General features: G+C 32.9%; 1 protein-coding gene across 1 annotated transcript; it reads left to right on the top strand.

Moving 5' to 3' along the window:
• Positions 1-483: 483 nt before the first annotated feature.
• LOC107893229 (TNF receptor-associated factor homolog 1b) lies at positions 484-10,364 on the top strand. Its single transcript, XM_016818170.2, has 13 exons — positions 484-812; positions 1,470-1,688; positions 2,985-3,096; positions 3,336-3,424; positions 3,522-3,590; positions 3,665-3,794; positions 4,332-4,490; positions 4,823-5,171; positions 6,470-6,582; positions 7,509-7,656; positions 7,945-8,411; positions 8,494-8,695; positions 8,795-10,364. Exons 2-13 carry the CDS (start codon positions 1,514-1,516, stop codon positions 10,169-10,171), a joined length of 3,390 nt encoding a protein of 1,129 aa, XP_016673659.1. The 5' UTR covers positions 484-812; positions 1,470-1,513; the 3' UTR covers positions 10,172-10,364.
• The last annotated feature ends 6,309 nt before the right edge of the window (positions 10,365-16,673 follow it).

Here is a 16,673-nt window from a genome sequence, read left to right as displayed (position 1 = left end):
TGAAGATAATTATATATATTTATTAAGAATTCACTTAACATCAAATGTCATTTTAGTTGAAATGACAATGTTGAAAGAGTATATGTTCGGTGTTTCATGTTCAACCCATTGTAAGCATGAATATTTTTTTTAGATTTTATTTAAAAAATTAAAAATACTCTTAGATTAATATTTATTACTTTGTTAAAATAAGAGGGTTTTAATATTTTAATAATTAAGACCCGATTATGATAATATCACCCAATTAAAATATTTATATATAATATAGATAAATTTAAAATAATTTATATATTAAATTAATTCTGAATGAAAGAATCTACCCGAAAATTTTAGTCTACAAATATAAAATAATTCGAATCTAAAATGATTGATGGCAAAATTGACATAAATTAGAAATGAGTCGAAATTAAAACTAATTTGACATACAAAATTTAAATCTTATTAATCCGATCTAAATTCATCCATGTAAGATCAACCCGATCTACCTAAAGAGATTAATGTAAATTATATAAATACGTATATCTCCTCCTTCTCATCTCATCCCTCGCACACATTTAGAAAAAAGAAAAAAAAAGAGAAATAGTAAATTATCAGAAAAATATTAAATTACAGAATTAAAGAATTTACTATAATAAATAGAAAAAAAAAAATTTCCCCTGGGTTCTCTTCTCTTTCTTTGCTCGTTCTCTTGCTGCTACCCCTTTATTTTGTCTTTTGTCTCTGTTATCCTCTCTCTAGAATCTCAAGAGAGCTGCCATAGTCCCTATTTGAACAAGCAAAAAGAAAAACTTTATTGGCTCTTCCGTTTCCAGGTTCGTTTTCACTATTCGATCTACATGATGTTTGCCCAAATCGTTTTGATTTTTCTTTTATTTATTGGGTTTTTATTTTTTATTTATTGTTTTCTAAGGGTTTGATTCTGGGGTTTTGGCGAAGAGGGGTTTGAGTCCGGCGATCTTTATTTTTCTTAGAGGGTTTAACTGAGCTTGAGTTTCATGTTATTGGGTCTTAATTTGATGGTTGTTTAACTTGGGTTTTATGGGTTGATTCATAGGATTCTGTTGAGCTTGATTATTGACTTTATTAAGATTTTCCCTGTTAGGGTTTTATTGGTTTTTAATTTAATTTGATTGATTGTAGTCGTTGAATCTGTCTAATTAAAATAATGATAGATTCTTTAAATTATATATGTTTTTAATATGAAAAACTTTGCTATTAAATTGCATATGAGCCTGATAAATTGTGTTTGTGCCAGTTGGTTTTGTGGAAACTTTAATGGTAAACGGCCGTGTAATTTTTGATGCAACTGTAGTTTTAATTTTGGGTTTTAGGATGCTGTGGTTAAATAAGATTGATTAGAGGATATATGCCTCCTTTGAAATGGTGTTTCTGATGATTTACATTTCGAAGTGAGGTTTAAGAGTTAATGATTTTGATTGGTTTTCTTAACCGGGTTCTTGATTTTGTAGCAAGTGGGGCACAAGGAGTGTGGGGAGGAGTTTTCTAGGGGAAAATGGCTGCAGTTGCAAGCGAGGAGACTGGAGTGGGAAGGTCCGTGGAGGGGATTTCAAGCGGGCAGCGTTGTCAAGCAGGGGAAGCGTTGGCAGAGTGGCGGTCTTGTGACCAGGTGGAAAACGGAACACCTTCAACCTCACCCCCTTACTGGGACTCTGATGATGATGATGGTGGTATGTGTATGGTTCCCCTTTGGTGTTTGGTTGAATGCCCTTTATCCTTTTGAACATTTATTAGTATACTGTCTGTTTATTCTCAACATTGATACTATTGAAGTGTTAAGTTGAATCCTTTATATATTAAATCTAGTGGATAATAAAATGCTGAATGGCATGATTAAAAAATTGGCTTGAATTTAGTTTTGGCTAGTCTATTGTGATTTTCTGTCTAAATTTTGGAATGCGACAGAGTGGTTCTCTAATGTTTAGAAATTACCTATAATAATAACTAGAATTGGTGGATTAGATTGTTGAAGCATGCATAAGCCACAGTTGTCTTGAGTGTAATGTTACTGTAGATTTGTTTCTTGTTAATTCTGTGTGAATTTGTGTTTTTTAAGCTCTAACTCATTGATCAATGGTTGATTATAGAAGGTTTAACTAAAGCCTGGCTCTCATGACACATTCACCTCTTAAAAATTGGATTGAGCAGATATTTTTCAAACATACTGTTGTTTTGAATCTTTTTTTAATCTCCAGTACCCTTTATATGCAAGTTGCCTAGATGGATGGAAGGAGGATCTTTTTGAATGATTTCCTCCATAGACACAAAGTTTCAGTGCTCATGAATCATGATGTCCAGACAGGGATTGGATTTTATGGCTCAGGATTCTTTTTTTGTTTTAACTTCTTATTCTTTTTTTAAATGTCATGTGTATTTCAAGTATTAGTTATTTACTTTATATTTTCTCTTTTAAATGCCATCTGGAGTTCTTCAAGGTGCTCTTAACTGTATCTTCCTGACATATAACATGAGAGGTGAATAGGCTAGCCTGTTAGTTGAAGATGCTTGTTCTGAACTATTTTGAGTGCTCTAAATGCGCAGTGATTTTTTTTAAAAAAAAGAAAAGAAAAAGAAAGCACAAATGAAGCTGGGCTAGGGTATCGTTCTAGACATTTTCTCTATCAGTATCACATATGTATATCTTTCAGTTTATGTATGAGCAATTTGGGATGCATTTTTGTTATTCTTCCATTTTTTCTATGATTGAAATTTCTTGAACTGAGTTTATTTCTTTATAATAACAGGTGAATGGGTTAGCTTGCTATTAGATGATACATGCTGTAAACTATTTGCGTGTAAAAGAATTACAAATTAAGTTGGATTAGGGAATACTTATCAAGAAGTCCTGTCACTCTTTACTTTCTTTACACTTTCATTTTAAGTTTGAAGTTTTTGGTATATGTTCTTTTTGTTCTTCCCATCTTTTATGACCAAAGTTTCTTAAAGTGAGTTCACTTATTTTATAGGGCCAAGGCCTTCTGAATTATATGGAAAGTATACGTGGAAGATAGAGAAGTTTTCACAGATTAACAAAAGAGAACTTCGTAGTAATGCATTTGAAGTTGGTGGCTACAAGTGGTATGGGGCTGAAATATTGCTGGCTCTTATTGTCTACTTCTGCCCTTTCTCGTTCATAATTCTCATTCTGGATTCCTATTCTTTCATTTCATATTGAAATTCTATGTGGAGAATACGTTCTTGTACACACAAACAGATAAATATTTTAGACTTCATAATGTTGTCCATAAAGAAACATATGCTTTTTCAGCAGGGAAAATTCACTAGTTTCGATTTGAACATTTTGCCATGTTTGACAGGTACATCTTAATTTACCCACAAGGTTGTGATGTTTGCAATCATCTCTCATTGTTTCTCTGTGTTGCTAATCATGACAAACTTCTTCCAGGTTAGATAGTATCAGTAAATTACACAATGTATTTATTATCATTTATCTTTTGTTTATGCAGTTGAACTTATATGTTTCCTTGCTCTATTGGAGACAGGTTGGAGTCATTTTGCACAGTTTACAATAGCTGTCGTGAATAAAGATCCTAAGAAATCAAAATATTCAGGTTAGTTGTCCCACATTTCGTTTAGTTGCGATATTAGGGATCATGAATTATCAGCAACATTCTGTGGATTGCAGATACTTTACATCGATTCTGGAAGAAAGAGCATGACTGGGGATGGAAAAAGTTTATGGAGCTCTCTAAAGTTTATGATGGATTTATAGAATCTGACACACTTGTCATAAAAGCTCAAGTTCAAGTCATCAGGTAATTTATTGTTAAGAAATCTTCTGCCTGTGGGGCTTCATTCAATAGTAGTCTATGTTGCTCGTACTCAGGTTTGTGTTGGATATGGGTATATTATATTTCTTGCTATAGTATGTTCAAGTTTTTTAATAAGTTTCTCCTTCTGTTTAGAGGGTCATATTCCTATACCCATGTTCGGATGTGTTAGACATGTGTACTTAAAGAGAAAGAGCGACATCATTAGTAGCAACATACATATGGAATTTGAATATTGTTCTTCATGCTTATCAGCAGAACTTTTGCAATCCTAGTTTTCAGTAAATATAAAATTCAGGATTAAACTCTTTATTGGTAATTGTTTCATTCTGCCATTGTATTATACCTTTGATGATAAAGTTGGCTTATTACTGCGGTCTTTTTGGTAATTGTTTCCTCATTTTGAAATTATTGCTTTGGCATGCTACAATCAAGTTGATTTGCTTTGGTAATTTGTGTACACCTGATCTAGTTTTTTTCCATCTTGTGAGCAAATGTAATATTTTTGTTTTGAATTTGTAGGGAGAAAGCAGACCGACCTTTTCGTTGCCTTGATTGTCAGTATAGGAGAGAACTTGTTAGAGTGTATTTGACAAATGTAGAGCAAATTTGTCGCCGTTTTTTGGATGAGAGACAACAAAAGCTAGGGAAGTTGATAGAGGATAAAGCTAGCTGGTCAAGGTAAATGATTTATACACTGTCTTTTAATGATATGTTACTCATCTAGAACACTAAATTCAAGTTTTAACCATGTGCAGCATCTGTCTTTGAAGGATATGTTATATTTGAATGCTTTCCTTTTAGAGGGTTTTCTTTGTTCTTGCCACATCAAATTTCTTATTGCTTTGACATCATTTGTCAAAGTTGGCCTCAATTTTCTTAGACTTGGCTGTTTTTCTTTGTCCTTTTCTTCATGTTTTAAATGGCACATGTTTGGTGACTTTGTTTCTCATCAGGTCATCACTTTTAGCTTTTTGTTGCTCTTCTTGAACTAATGTTTGCAAATGTTGCAGCTTCTGTGCTTTCTGGTTGGGGATTGACCAAAATGCCAGGCGCCGGATGTCCAGGGAGAAAACAGAAGTGATTTTGAAAATAGTTGTGAAGCACTTTTTTATAGAGAAGGAAGTGACATCTACTTTGGTAATGGATTCACTTTATAGTGGGTTGAAGGCACTAGAAGGCCAGAGTAAGGGCAAGAAAGCAAAGTCCAAACTATTGGATGCTGAAAAAATGCCAGCACCAATTGTTCATATGGAAAAAGATATGTTTTTGTTGGTGGACGATGTGCTGCTACTTCTAAAAAGGGCAGCTTTGGAACCACTACCTCCGAAAGATGAGAAAGGTCCTCAAAACCGAACTAAGGTAAGTTCCTGAATATTGATGATAGGTTCAATGTTGTTAAGGGTGATAAGCTCACTCAAGACGCAAAGTCCTCTCTAGAGCCCAATGTGCAAAGGTGAAAGGCACAAAAAAAATGCTATAAGGGGCATACTTATAAATAAATTAATAAATATATATGTTACATTATGATTGGTCCATTAGTTACAAAAAAAATCAAAGAATTGAGTCTTCATTACAATAATATATATCAATCTTTGCTCCAAATACATATTACAAAAATTATTAAAAAATTACAATAGGAGAAAAAAGTATAGAGAAGGGGAAAAACAATTAAAAGAATAATAAATAGTAGAAATGATAGAGAATATATATAAAACAAGCATGTTTACCCTTGCTTGGTAGTGTCAGCATACGGTTTTTAAGATCAATGTTTGAGGGAGATTGAAGCTTTCAGTTTAATTATTTAACTAAGTTTAACTAATAAAGTGACGACTAGTAGTTTTATAATTAAAAAATTAAATAAATAATGATATTTTGAGTTTTAAAATAATAAAGTTAAAAGTCGGCTTCAATGGGCATTAAAGGTTTATTACTTTTTTGCTATAAGTGGTCATTTGAGTTTAGAAGAAAGAAGGGGAAAAAAAGGAAAGAGAGATTCCTAAAAGCTGGCTTCACCAGTTCAATGGAGCTAGCTTTTTTGTCACCTAGCATTGAAGCCCAAAATGCATTGGTGCAAGGGCCCATTTAAAATCTATGTTCTTAGACTCTTCATTTTTCATGAAGTACCCGTATCTGACACACGGATATGTGGATATGACCTCCAATGATCCTTCAAATATATGGAAAATGTTAGAAAAACCAACTATAGCTGTGTTGGATGCATGCTTGTATCTGACACTCACACCTGAGTCTGAGTAACATGGTTTAAAATAGCTTTGTCTGAGAAGGTTGATGGCGCAATCTTGTTTTCTCACTGTGCCTTAGCACCTAGCTGAGTGCCTTAACAGCATTGGATAGGTTATAGTAAGAAAATCACATGTTTAAGGGAGTACAAAGTAATTTGTTCAGTTCCATTTTAAAATTTTTGGCAATTGATGAGAACATATTAGTGGAATTTTCTTTACCTTTTTGTCCTAATAGGTGTTCCATCTAGTTTCGAAATAGATGCTTTTGCTTCCCTAGAAGCTAATGCTATTCCCATTTACTTCTCTGGGAAAGATAATTCCAGCCCTTCATAACATATTTATTTTGGTATTTTTAAAAAGCAACAATAAACAAAGCTTTTCCCTTTCTCAGCAAGTCTTCTCATTTTTCTGTAGGATGGAAATTCTGGAGAGGATTTCAACAAGGATTCAATTGAGCGTGATGAAAGACGTCTTACGGAATTGGGTCGCAGGACGGTGGAAATATTTGTTCTCTCTCATATTTTCAGGTACCGTGCTTTGTGATTCGGCCTTAAAATAATGATTGGTTATTTATGTCTCTCATTACTTCTGGAAATGCTGGTATGCGTCCTTGAAACTAGTATCAGCCACCAAATGAATATGCATGTATAAATATGATGATTCATTGGTATGTATCTGATATTTTTTTGTTTCCCCTATCAAGTAATGGACCCAAGGGAGTAATAAGTATGGTATTTGTTTTTGTGGGACAACTGGTTAATGGAGGGTAAATATTTGATGAGAGCCACTATTTAATTTAAATGGTTCTCTCTCTAGTTTGCCTAGACATTTTTATCTGAAAATCGCAAATTTTATAGTTTACAAAGTTTTCTTACTAAGGGTGGGTTTGGATGGGCGATTGGGTGCGGTGCGGTGTGTTTAGCTTACCTTTTGTCTCATGCTACAGTATCGCTACAGTATCTAATCTCACTGTCACCGCTGTTTTTACACTAATCGCAGGTAATCGCACCGCCCATCCAAACTAACCCTAAGTGAATGTCAATTATTTGCATTCTGTTACACTTAGCATCTATATATCTGCATGATAATCTGGTCACCATGAAAACACCATCCAGGATGGCAAATGCACTATAGTACGGAAGTTTATTCTCTTTCAGTGGGAGAGGGCGATATATGATCTTAGTCAACTTACCAGCTAAAAGAATCTTATAGAAATAGGGCGTTGTCTTATTTTCTGATGGTGGTTTATGCGCACAAATTTTGGTGGTAATTCAGTTAGACTTGATTTTGTATTCCTTTATATGACCATCTCTGCCAGCTCAATGGAAGGGTTGGATTCTTAATTTTCACATAGTGTTTCAAACTTCTTTTGAGAAATCTCTATAGGATATTAATGGGTGATGGTGATACTTATTTGAACCCATAGATGCCCTAATTTTTTGGTTACATACAGCAACAAGATTGAAGTTGCCTATCAGGAAGCTGTTGCTTTAAAAAGGCAAGAAGAACTCATCCGTGAAGAAGCTGCCTGGCTGGCAGAAAGCGAGCAGAAGGCTAAACGAGGAGCATCTGAGAAGGAGAAAAAATCAAAGAAAAAACAGGTATAATCCCTGTTTTTGGTATGGTAGAATCTTAGCAGACGTCCTGAATGAACTCTTCTTGGACCACCTCTGTCAAACAAAATGAAATAAAATATTGTTTCACATTCAAAATTTTTTTTCTTCTGGTGATTATCTGAAGCATTCCCTAATTTACTTTGGGAAGCAATTTGAAGTGTGTTTGTGTGCTATACAAACATATGTACATATATATATTTATGGAGATTAAATTTGTTAAAGTTTTTCCTTCTGTTCTGAATTTGATGCATTTCCAATGCTTGTGTACTGCAGGCTAAGCAAAAACGAAATAATCGGAAAAACAAAGAGAAGGGGAGGGAGGACAAGGCTATTGTGGCAGCAGAGAGGAAGCACCAAGAATACCACCCCGATGATGAAAAGGAAGCCTCTGTGATGGTGGAGGAGCAGCCAGTGCCCGAAAAGGCTGATGTTCTGGGTGATGTTTCTGATTCTGTTGGTGCTGCCACTGAAGTTCTTCAGCCTGACTCCGAAGACAGAGATGCTAGTCCTGTTAACTGGGATACAGATACCTCAGAAATCCATCCCCCCACAGAAGCCTGTACCAGTGGAATAAGTGGACTGTCATGTGTACAGAATGGAGTAGCTGATAAGAGGAGCCCATCTCTAATGGATGATAGTTCATCAACATGTTCAACAGACTCAGTACCGTCAGTGGTAATGAATGGTCCCTATAAAGGGAACTCATTTTCAAACAACCACAATAAAAAATCACTGAGCAGGTAAAGTATTGCTTAGGTTTCTTTTAATGCTTCTGGATGATATGACATGGTATTTATCTCATCTGGCTCTTCAAATTTGTAGAGGAAGGAACCAGCGAAGTAAAACATTGAGTGATGGCAGTAGTTGGACTACAGAATCTGATTATCAGCCTCCTTGTCCTGCAGTAGATGCAGGGCATCAAAATGATGTTACTGAAAGTAGCAAGGCTGGTGAAGCTGAGTTTGAGGCTGCTGTTTCCTCATCAGATCAGACAAAGTGGGCTGAGCAGGATGCTGTTAGGAAGGTGGTGTATATTGTTGTTCCATCTCATTAAGTTCTTACCTCTTCTTGCCACTTCACAGTTGTATATTTATGATTGACATTTATCTTCTCGACGTAATAGGAAGAAGTTGTTTTGCCGCTAAAGAAACCAAGCACCAAAGATTCAGTTGATTTGGAAAGACCTAAAGAGAAGACGGCTGCTGGACCATCCTCTCCAAGAAGCCCTTCAAAAAATCTACTACCTGCTCAGCTTAGGTCAGAGGAAATGAATGCTGGCAGTGTAGATTCTATTTCAGTTAGGAAGACATTATCAAACGGCTTGCAACAGAGTGATCAACCTGCATCTTCTAGTACATCAGTCCAAATAACTGGTATTTTGAAATCTGAGACTCAGAAGTCTGCGACTCCAAAACCATCTGAACCTACTATCCCACAAGTCCCTGTGATGTCAAGGCCCTCCAGTGCCCCTCTAATTCCTGGTACTAGGCCAACTACTCCTGTTGTTTCTATGGTTCAAACTACTCCTTTGCTTGCTCGATCAGTTAGTGCTGTTGGCCACTTGGGCCCTGACCTATCCCCCGCTGCTGGTTATGTTCCTCAATCTTACAGAAATGCCATAATGGGTAACCATAATGTTGCTTCTAGTTCAGCTGGTTTTACTCATTCCAACTCCCCTAGCTCAGGCATCAGCCCATCACTAGTATACTCACAACCACCTGCCTTGGTTTCTGCACCACTGTATATGCCCCAGAGTTCTGGGAAGATGGAGCCAAATTCTGTCCAATCAGGCCTTCCATTTGGCTTGGTAACTAGGGAAACCTTTCGGAGTGCTCCCCACTGGATGGAGAATTCTCAGAGGGATAGCAGTAGAAGCATGCACTCTAATACTTTGCTTGGTGAATTTGAAAATCTTGACTTGTACAGGTCTGTGCAAAATGGGTCCCGGGAACACTTCTCAATGGAGTTTCCAGCCTGTGCATCTGGGCGTCAGACCCAAGGTGTCTTGGCAGACGAGTTTCCACATCTTGACATCATAAATGAGTTGCTTGATGAGGAGCACAATGTTGGGAAGGCAGCTAGGGCAGGAGCAGGCTTCCATGCTCTTGGCAATGAGCCATATTTATTAAATCAGCATTTTCCTTTTCATTCTGATTTGGGCTTGTCAGATGGTATGGGATCCTCAAGTGGCTCGTGCAGATTTGAGCGAATGCTGAGTTACCATAATGATGGGTTCCAACAAGGTTATAGTAGTTCCTCCAGCAACCATTTCGATACAGATAGGGAGTTTATTCCACAAGCTAGCCCCCTACATTATGCTAATGGACAACAAATTGATGGACTGGTCCCAAACCGGTGGCAAATGGCAACTTCGGATCTGTCTTTACTCAGCATGAGGAATGCAGATGGTGAAAATTACGCATACTACAGCCCAGAGTATCCGAATATGGCATGTGGCATCAATGGCTATACCGTATTCCGACCTTCGAATGGGCACTGAAAAGAGGTAAACAACTAGGGGAGTTTGCCCACAAATTTGATTGTTACTTATCTGATGTAATAATTGATTTGAGGAAAATTTGATGGGGTCTCAGATTTGGAGTGAGTTTGTAATCTTTTTCATAAGGAAAACATTTGGTAAAGAGTGTTACTGCTGCCTTCTTTACATCAAGCATTTCTAGTTTCATTAGAAACGAGGCATTATCTCCATTTCCTTTATCTCTGCTTTACCTTTTTTTTTAAACTCAATATGAATTGATTTTATTTAGTATTAATTTCAATCAGGTGTTGGGTAAATAATTAGTACATTGTCGGTAGAATTTAAAAATTCCACAAGCAGGGTTTAGGTGATGATAAATGTATATCAAGTATATGAAGCAGAGAAATTTATTAAGTTTTTAAATTTTATTAGTGCGAGGAGTATCATATAGGGTTATAGTTTAATATTCAAAAGAATATTTTAAAAAAAGAGATCTATGATAGTTTTTTAAACATACTTGTGGAATAAAAAAAAAGTGTATTGCATACCAAATATTAACCCTATTATTAGATGACAAATTTATAGTTCTACTTGCAAAGTTAGAAGACGTAATGACTTTTTGGCATTCCAATTTTACGAGGGAAGTTATTTTAATCTTACCTTCTATTTTTCGTCCTTTTTACTTTTGAATTTGTATTTTTGTCAAATCACTCCAAAAGGATAGAGAAATTAAAATATTTTTGCCATGTGGGTGACGTATCGATATTTAATTAATTTTTTAAAATTAAAAAAATTTAAAATATATATTTTATACTTTTTTAATTTTTTGAAAATACCTTTTATAATTTTTTGAGTTTTTCAAAATTTAAAAACTTAAAAAATAATTCAATGTTGACATTTTATCCACTTGACAAAGTGTATGCCATGTTAGTAAAGTTAAAAAGACATTAATTTTTCTATTCATTTTGGAGTGATTTGAAAAAAAAAAGTTTAAAAGCTAAAAAATGAAAAATTAAATGGAGAACTAAAATGAATTTTTTTCATAAAATTGAAGGATCAAATAAATCATTATACCGAGTAATGTATCCAATACTATCTTTTTAAATATTCTAGTGATCTTTTTGATAGTGATTGTTAAAAATCTGATGCTAAATATTGGTGGCAAGTTGCCATTTGATTGCAACACATCTTACTTTTTATATATTTTATTCTTTTTTCTCTATACTCTTTTATAAATAAATAAATGCATATAAAATTAATGTAATTATTAAATATTTTTAACTTAAAATTAAATAATTTTAGCATAATTTATTTTAAACGTCATAGTAATTAAAAAAATTGTTCATTTGTAATAAAATTTGAAAATATTTTAAAGTTATTTACATTTAATTTATTTCTATTTTTCATAATTAAATTGGTGCAAACAATATTTATATTAATTAATATAAAGTATCATCTGTTTTCATTGCCTAATTAAGAACATATTTATTTTTTTATTTTCATTTTATTTACTTTTATCATAACTAAATGTAAATAAAATTTATACTAACTAATATCATGTATAACCTATTTTTGTATTTGTTTACAAAAAAAAAAGGATAATAAATACGTGAAGAAAAAAATATTAAAATATATATTTAACTATTTTTATGAGCCATGGAAAATTATTTGCCTGTTTTTTTTTGCTTGTAGTTTAAAGGAGAAAAATTCTCCACAAATAATGAAGAAAAAAAGAAAAAATATTCCAAAAAAAATTGTACTTTCAAAAAAATATTCCAAAAGCTGTTTTTATTACAATTTAAATTAAAATTATTTTTTATAAAATTAATGTAATTAAATATTATAATTAATTATAAATTAAAAAATTAATTATAAAATAAATAATAATTTATATGTATTTATTAATGAAAAAGTGAAAAATAAAAAATGAAAAAAGTATGAAAGACAAACAAGTGTTATAGTTGTATTTACTAACTGATATCTAACAAAAAGTTAACAAGACGACTAATGGGAAGACCTGATTGAAAAGGATACTAGTAGATTGAGAACTTCATTAGAACAATTTGAAGTTTTCAGACCAATTTAAAAAGTGACCAATAATTTAGGGACAACTTATGAAATTAACTATTTTATTTATCTGAAAGAAAAAAAAATTAAACTTTTCTATCAAACTGGTTTCCGCCAATTTGCCTTGGGAAGTCGAATCATGCAATCAAAGACTTGAACATCAAAATTGGATAGGTTAATGTATATTTTGAAATTTGAAGTTGGACACTTAGTTGGTGACAATTTTTTGGATTTAATCAATACATAAACTTGAAATTGTTAAATAATGCCATACTTTTATTTAACTCTATAGTTTGTCTTCGAACTTGTTCACTTGTATTTAGCTGGTATTTAAATTTTATTTTAGATCTAATTGGTATCTGAACTTAGATTCCATCACATTCTTTGATAACTCTGTAAAAACGTTGTTAAGATTTTGATGATGCGACACTAGCAATTAATCATGGGGCAACACATGACAACCTTTTTATTTTGACACGTGGTAAACATAAATAAAAAAGTATTTAAAATATATAAAAAATAAAAAAATTACATCAAGAATGAACCGAGACAAATAGTTGTCCATATCCATCTAAATTCTCGATACTTAGGGGTAGAATTGTAGAAACTTAGCCTTGATGTTTGTAAGTCTCGAGACTTTGATGCAATCTCAAGACCTTGGACCCCAGGAGCAGAAATCGGCTAAAAACCCTATAAAACATGTCCAAACTTCACTATATCATCTCAACATGAATCAAAACATTTTAGAATAAATCTTAAGCTCGTTTAGTCCCAAATACATAGCATAAACACTATAAAAAATGAAATAGCACAAACAATTGTTAAGAAAGCTTAAAAGGGGTTTAAACATGGCATTCATAATTACAACTTCACACTTAACTTGAGTCTTTATATACATGCCAAACAACCAAATTAAATAAATTACATTTAATAACTTGAAATTCTAATTATGAATGGCTTGTTTATTAAATGGCTGATGCGATGCTCACAAGTCAACACCATGGCTACTCGACAAGTCCAAACTTATGCTGTAATAACCTGATTTTAGCCGGTGTCAAAAAATATGATTTTAGAATTCAATTCTGTAAACAAGTCAATGAAATTATGAATAGAAAGATTTACGAATTTAATATGACAATATATTAGTGGTTGGTCAAGTAACTAAATCGAGAAAATCATTAATTATAGTACAGAGACTAAATTATAAAAATGCAATCGCTATTCAATTTTAATTTAAGAAATACTTGAGGATTCAATAAGTAATTAAACTAAGGATCTCAAAATAATTAAACCATTTTTAAAGCATGTTAGCATCTAGTTAATTATTAAGCCATCATCTTCCATTAACTAATAATTAATGTACACATTAATCCATAACTTAGTAAATTAATTAAGATAATTACCTACTAATTATGTGTATAAATATAAAGTGAGTGGGAGAGAGAATGAGATGGTCATCTTCCTCCTTGTGTTGTGCCGTCCATGCCCTAAGAAACGAAAGAAAAATCTTCCAAGCTCCTTAGTCAAAATTGGTCCAAATTTGCTAAGGTAAGGAAGGTTTTCTTTGATGACTTTTATGGAATTTTAATTATCTAAGCATAACAAGTCATTCCCATGTATTAGATTATCTAATTGATGAGTTTTTATTTTGTTGCCATTAAAGAATATTGATGAAATTAAGCTTGAAATTGATGAATGTTTAATTGTTAACTTTAGATTTTTCTAAGATTGTATTAGAAGGTAGTGAAATTAAAAACTATATATCGAAAGTGAAAGCTAATTTTGTCATAGATTGAAAACTAAATTGAATAAAGTGAAAGTTATTAGAAAATTTTGTCATAGATTGAAAGCTTGGGGTCCCTGAAAGAATATGAAATTAGATTTTGATTCGATACTAAATATCGAAAAATATAAGCATTTGGATTTACGGACTAAAATGAATAAAATACAAATTATGTCAAATTGTTGTGTTTTCATGTGTTTGTTTGAAAAACCGATATTTTTTTGTTATCAAATTTATTGTATGCAACTAAAAATGACATCGAGTCGTCTCAAGATAAAGGAAAGACGAAGGTCGTGGACAAATAGCCTATTCTGGTTTGTGTTTTCATTATTTGAATTCAAATTATAAAAATGGTTGTTGCAATTTGCTTGCTTAATGTAATGAACTTGTCCCATAAATAGGTGAGTATGAAATAGTTGGTAACATGTGAGAAATGTGATAATGGTGTATACGATGATATGAAATTGTATGAAATTGATTTGGGCATGATGTGAATTTGTTACGTATTAGATTATGATATGCAAACTATATATATGTTTGGAATGTTGAATACACTATTAACGGTCTCGGATAGAGTCGGGTACAGTTGGCATGCCATAGGATTAGTGTATGGGATTTTACTTCAATTTATACCGATGAGGCATAGAGCGCATATTATACTTCGGATGTACCAATGAGGTGCTAGGCACATTTATATATATTTACTTCGGTTTATACTGATGAGGCACGGAGTGCATATTATACTTTAGACGTATCGATCAGGCACTGTGTGTCGGATATATTGGTGTGATGGTGGGTGATTCATGTATCCCTCTTGAGTTTGTGTCCGATTAATAGGGATTATGAAACATATACATTGCTTATTGACATTCAATATTGAATTGTGTAATTGTATATTAATGCTAAAATAATAAAATATGACATGTAAAAGATCATGTAATTCGAGTAATATGAGCCTTGGGGTCGATACGATTATAAAATGAATTAGTAGATTCGAGAATGTAATGAGAAAGCGAAATGGTCCTTATGATATGTTATATTATCCATGTAATTGAAATGTAATGGTATAGGGACTAAATGTTGGTATATGACATGTTAAATAGCATAAAACATGATGTTACGTGGCTGCCTCCAAACATGCAAACGTTTATAGTATAAATCATACAAATAAAAATATATCAAATTAGTGCGGTATCTGCAAGTGAACGTGTCAAATTGTAATATAGATTAGTGTTACAATAGAACACTGAGAAGTATTCCGAGGACCGTACCCAAAGGAAATTGAATTAAATCTAAAAATATTATTATCTACAGCAACAGGTCTAAACAATACTTATTAAAAAAAATCATATTACGACAATCAATATTAAAGGTCAAAATGGGAAAATAAAATTAAAAATCAAAACTACACAAATAACATTAACAAACGAAAATCACTCAAATAACATGCATATGATTAACTCGCTTCTGTGGTTGTAATCAACTTCAGACTTAGGATTTTTATGAGAAGATTAATTATTACCTAGATAGTATTACCTCTCAGCCTCTACTGCCTAACTAATCAACTGGTACACACTTAGCTCTCGGCCTCACTTTCCTGACTGAGATAAATACACGATTTTCTTGGTATCCTCATCTCTCGATCCATTTACCTATATTACTTCCTAGGGTCGCCAAGCCTAGGGTTTAAGAACACATGTATTTACACCAATTAATCCTATTGGAAAAACCCTAACTTTTCCGTTAATCACTCCCATATCTGCTTGTTAATCTCCCTAAAGATCTAGCCACTCATCATCTCAATAACCATATTTTCTATGATTAGATTAATCATGCGATGACCACAAAATAATATAAAAGAGAAAAGATAGAAGTTGTCTTGTCGTTTTTAAACAAATAATAAAAGAAGAGTACTAAAACATTAAGATTGTAAAGACTTGGATTCAAATCGAATCGAAGCTGAAGAACAAGAAATAAATATGTTTAGAAAAATAAACTAAAAGCTAAACTAACCTGAATCTACTAAAATAAACCCTAAACTAATGTGGCAAAAACTCCCAAAGCGTTCCACAACTTAACCATTTATAGAAGAGTTTAGCAACCCTAATTAGGGTAAACACTAGCCTTAATTACATAAAAAGATGCATTGTGTGGGCAAAAACACCCTTGCTCTTTTTTTTGCCTCACGTCGACCTGTGTCGCGACACACAACTACGAATGTGACTTTCCTTATCAGCTCGGTTGTGTTGCGACTCTGAAAGCTTGTGTTACAACTCAACTTCCATTTCTTATGCTCTTGGACCTAAAATTAGGTATCCTGTACATTTAGTTAATCGTTAAAACCACCTTAAGGCTGGTATTGTCCCAATTAGGTCAACTAACTCGAAATAATGCATAAAAATGCTTATTTTGCAATATTTTAATCCAAAACTAAGAAATGCGAAATTGCAATAAAAAATATTAAAATACTTAGAAAACAAGCTCATTAAATGCTGAAAAGTACTTAATTTGCCACTAGAATTTGTGGCAAATCATTAAGTTCATGAGACAAGAAATACAATTATGATTTAGATAATATTTGGATTTCATATTAAATGTATTTTTTATTTTTCTTATATTTGATTAATGCTTTAAATCATGATAGCACCACTAGGCTTTATTGCTCAGCGCACC

Source organism: Gossypium hirsutum, chromosome D10 (assembly GCF_007990345.1).
Source record: "Gossypium hirsutum isolate 1008001.06 chromosome D10, Gossypium_hirsutum_v2.1, whole genome shotgun sequence".
Lineage (NCBI taxonomy): Eukaryota > Viridiplantae > Streptophyta > Magnoliopsida > Malvales > Malvaceae > Gossypium > Gossypium hirsutum.
The sequence above is the reverse complement of the archived record's forward strand: the minus strand, read 5'-3'. Positions and strand labels throughout refer to the sequence as shown.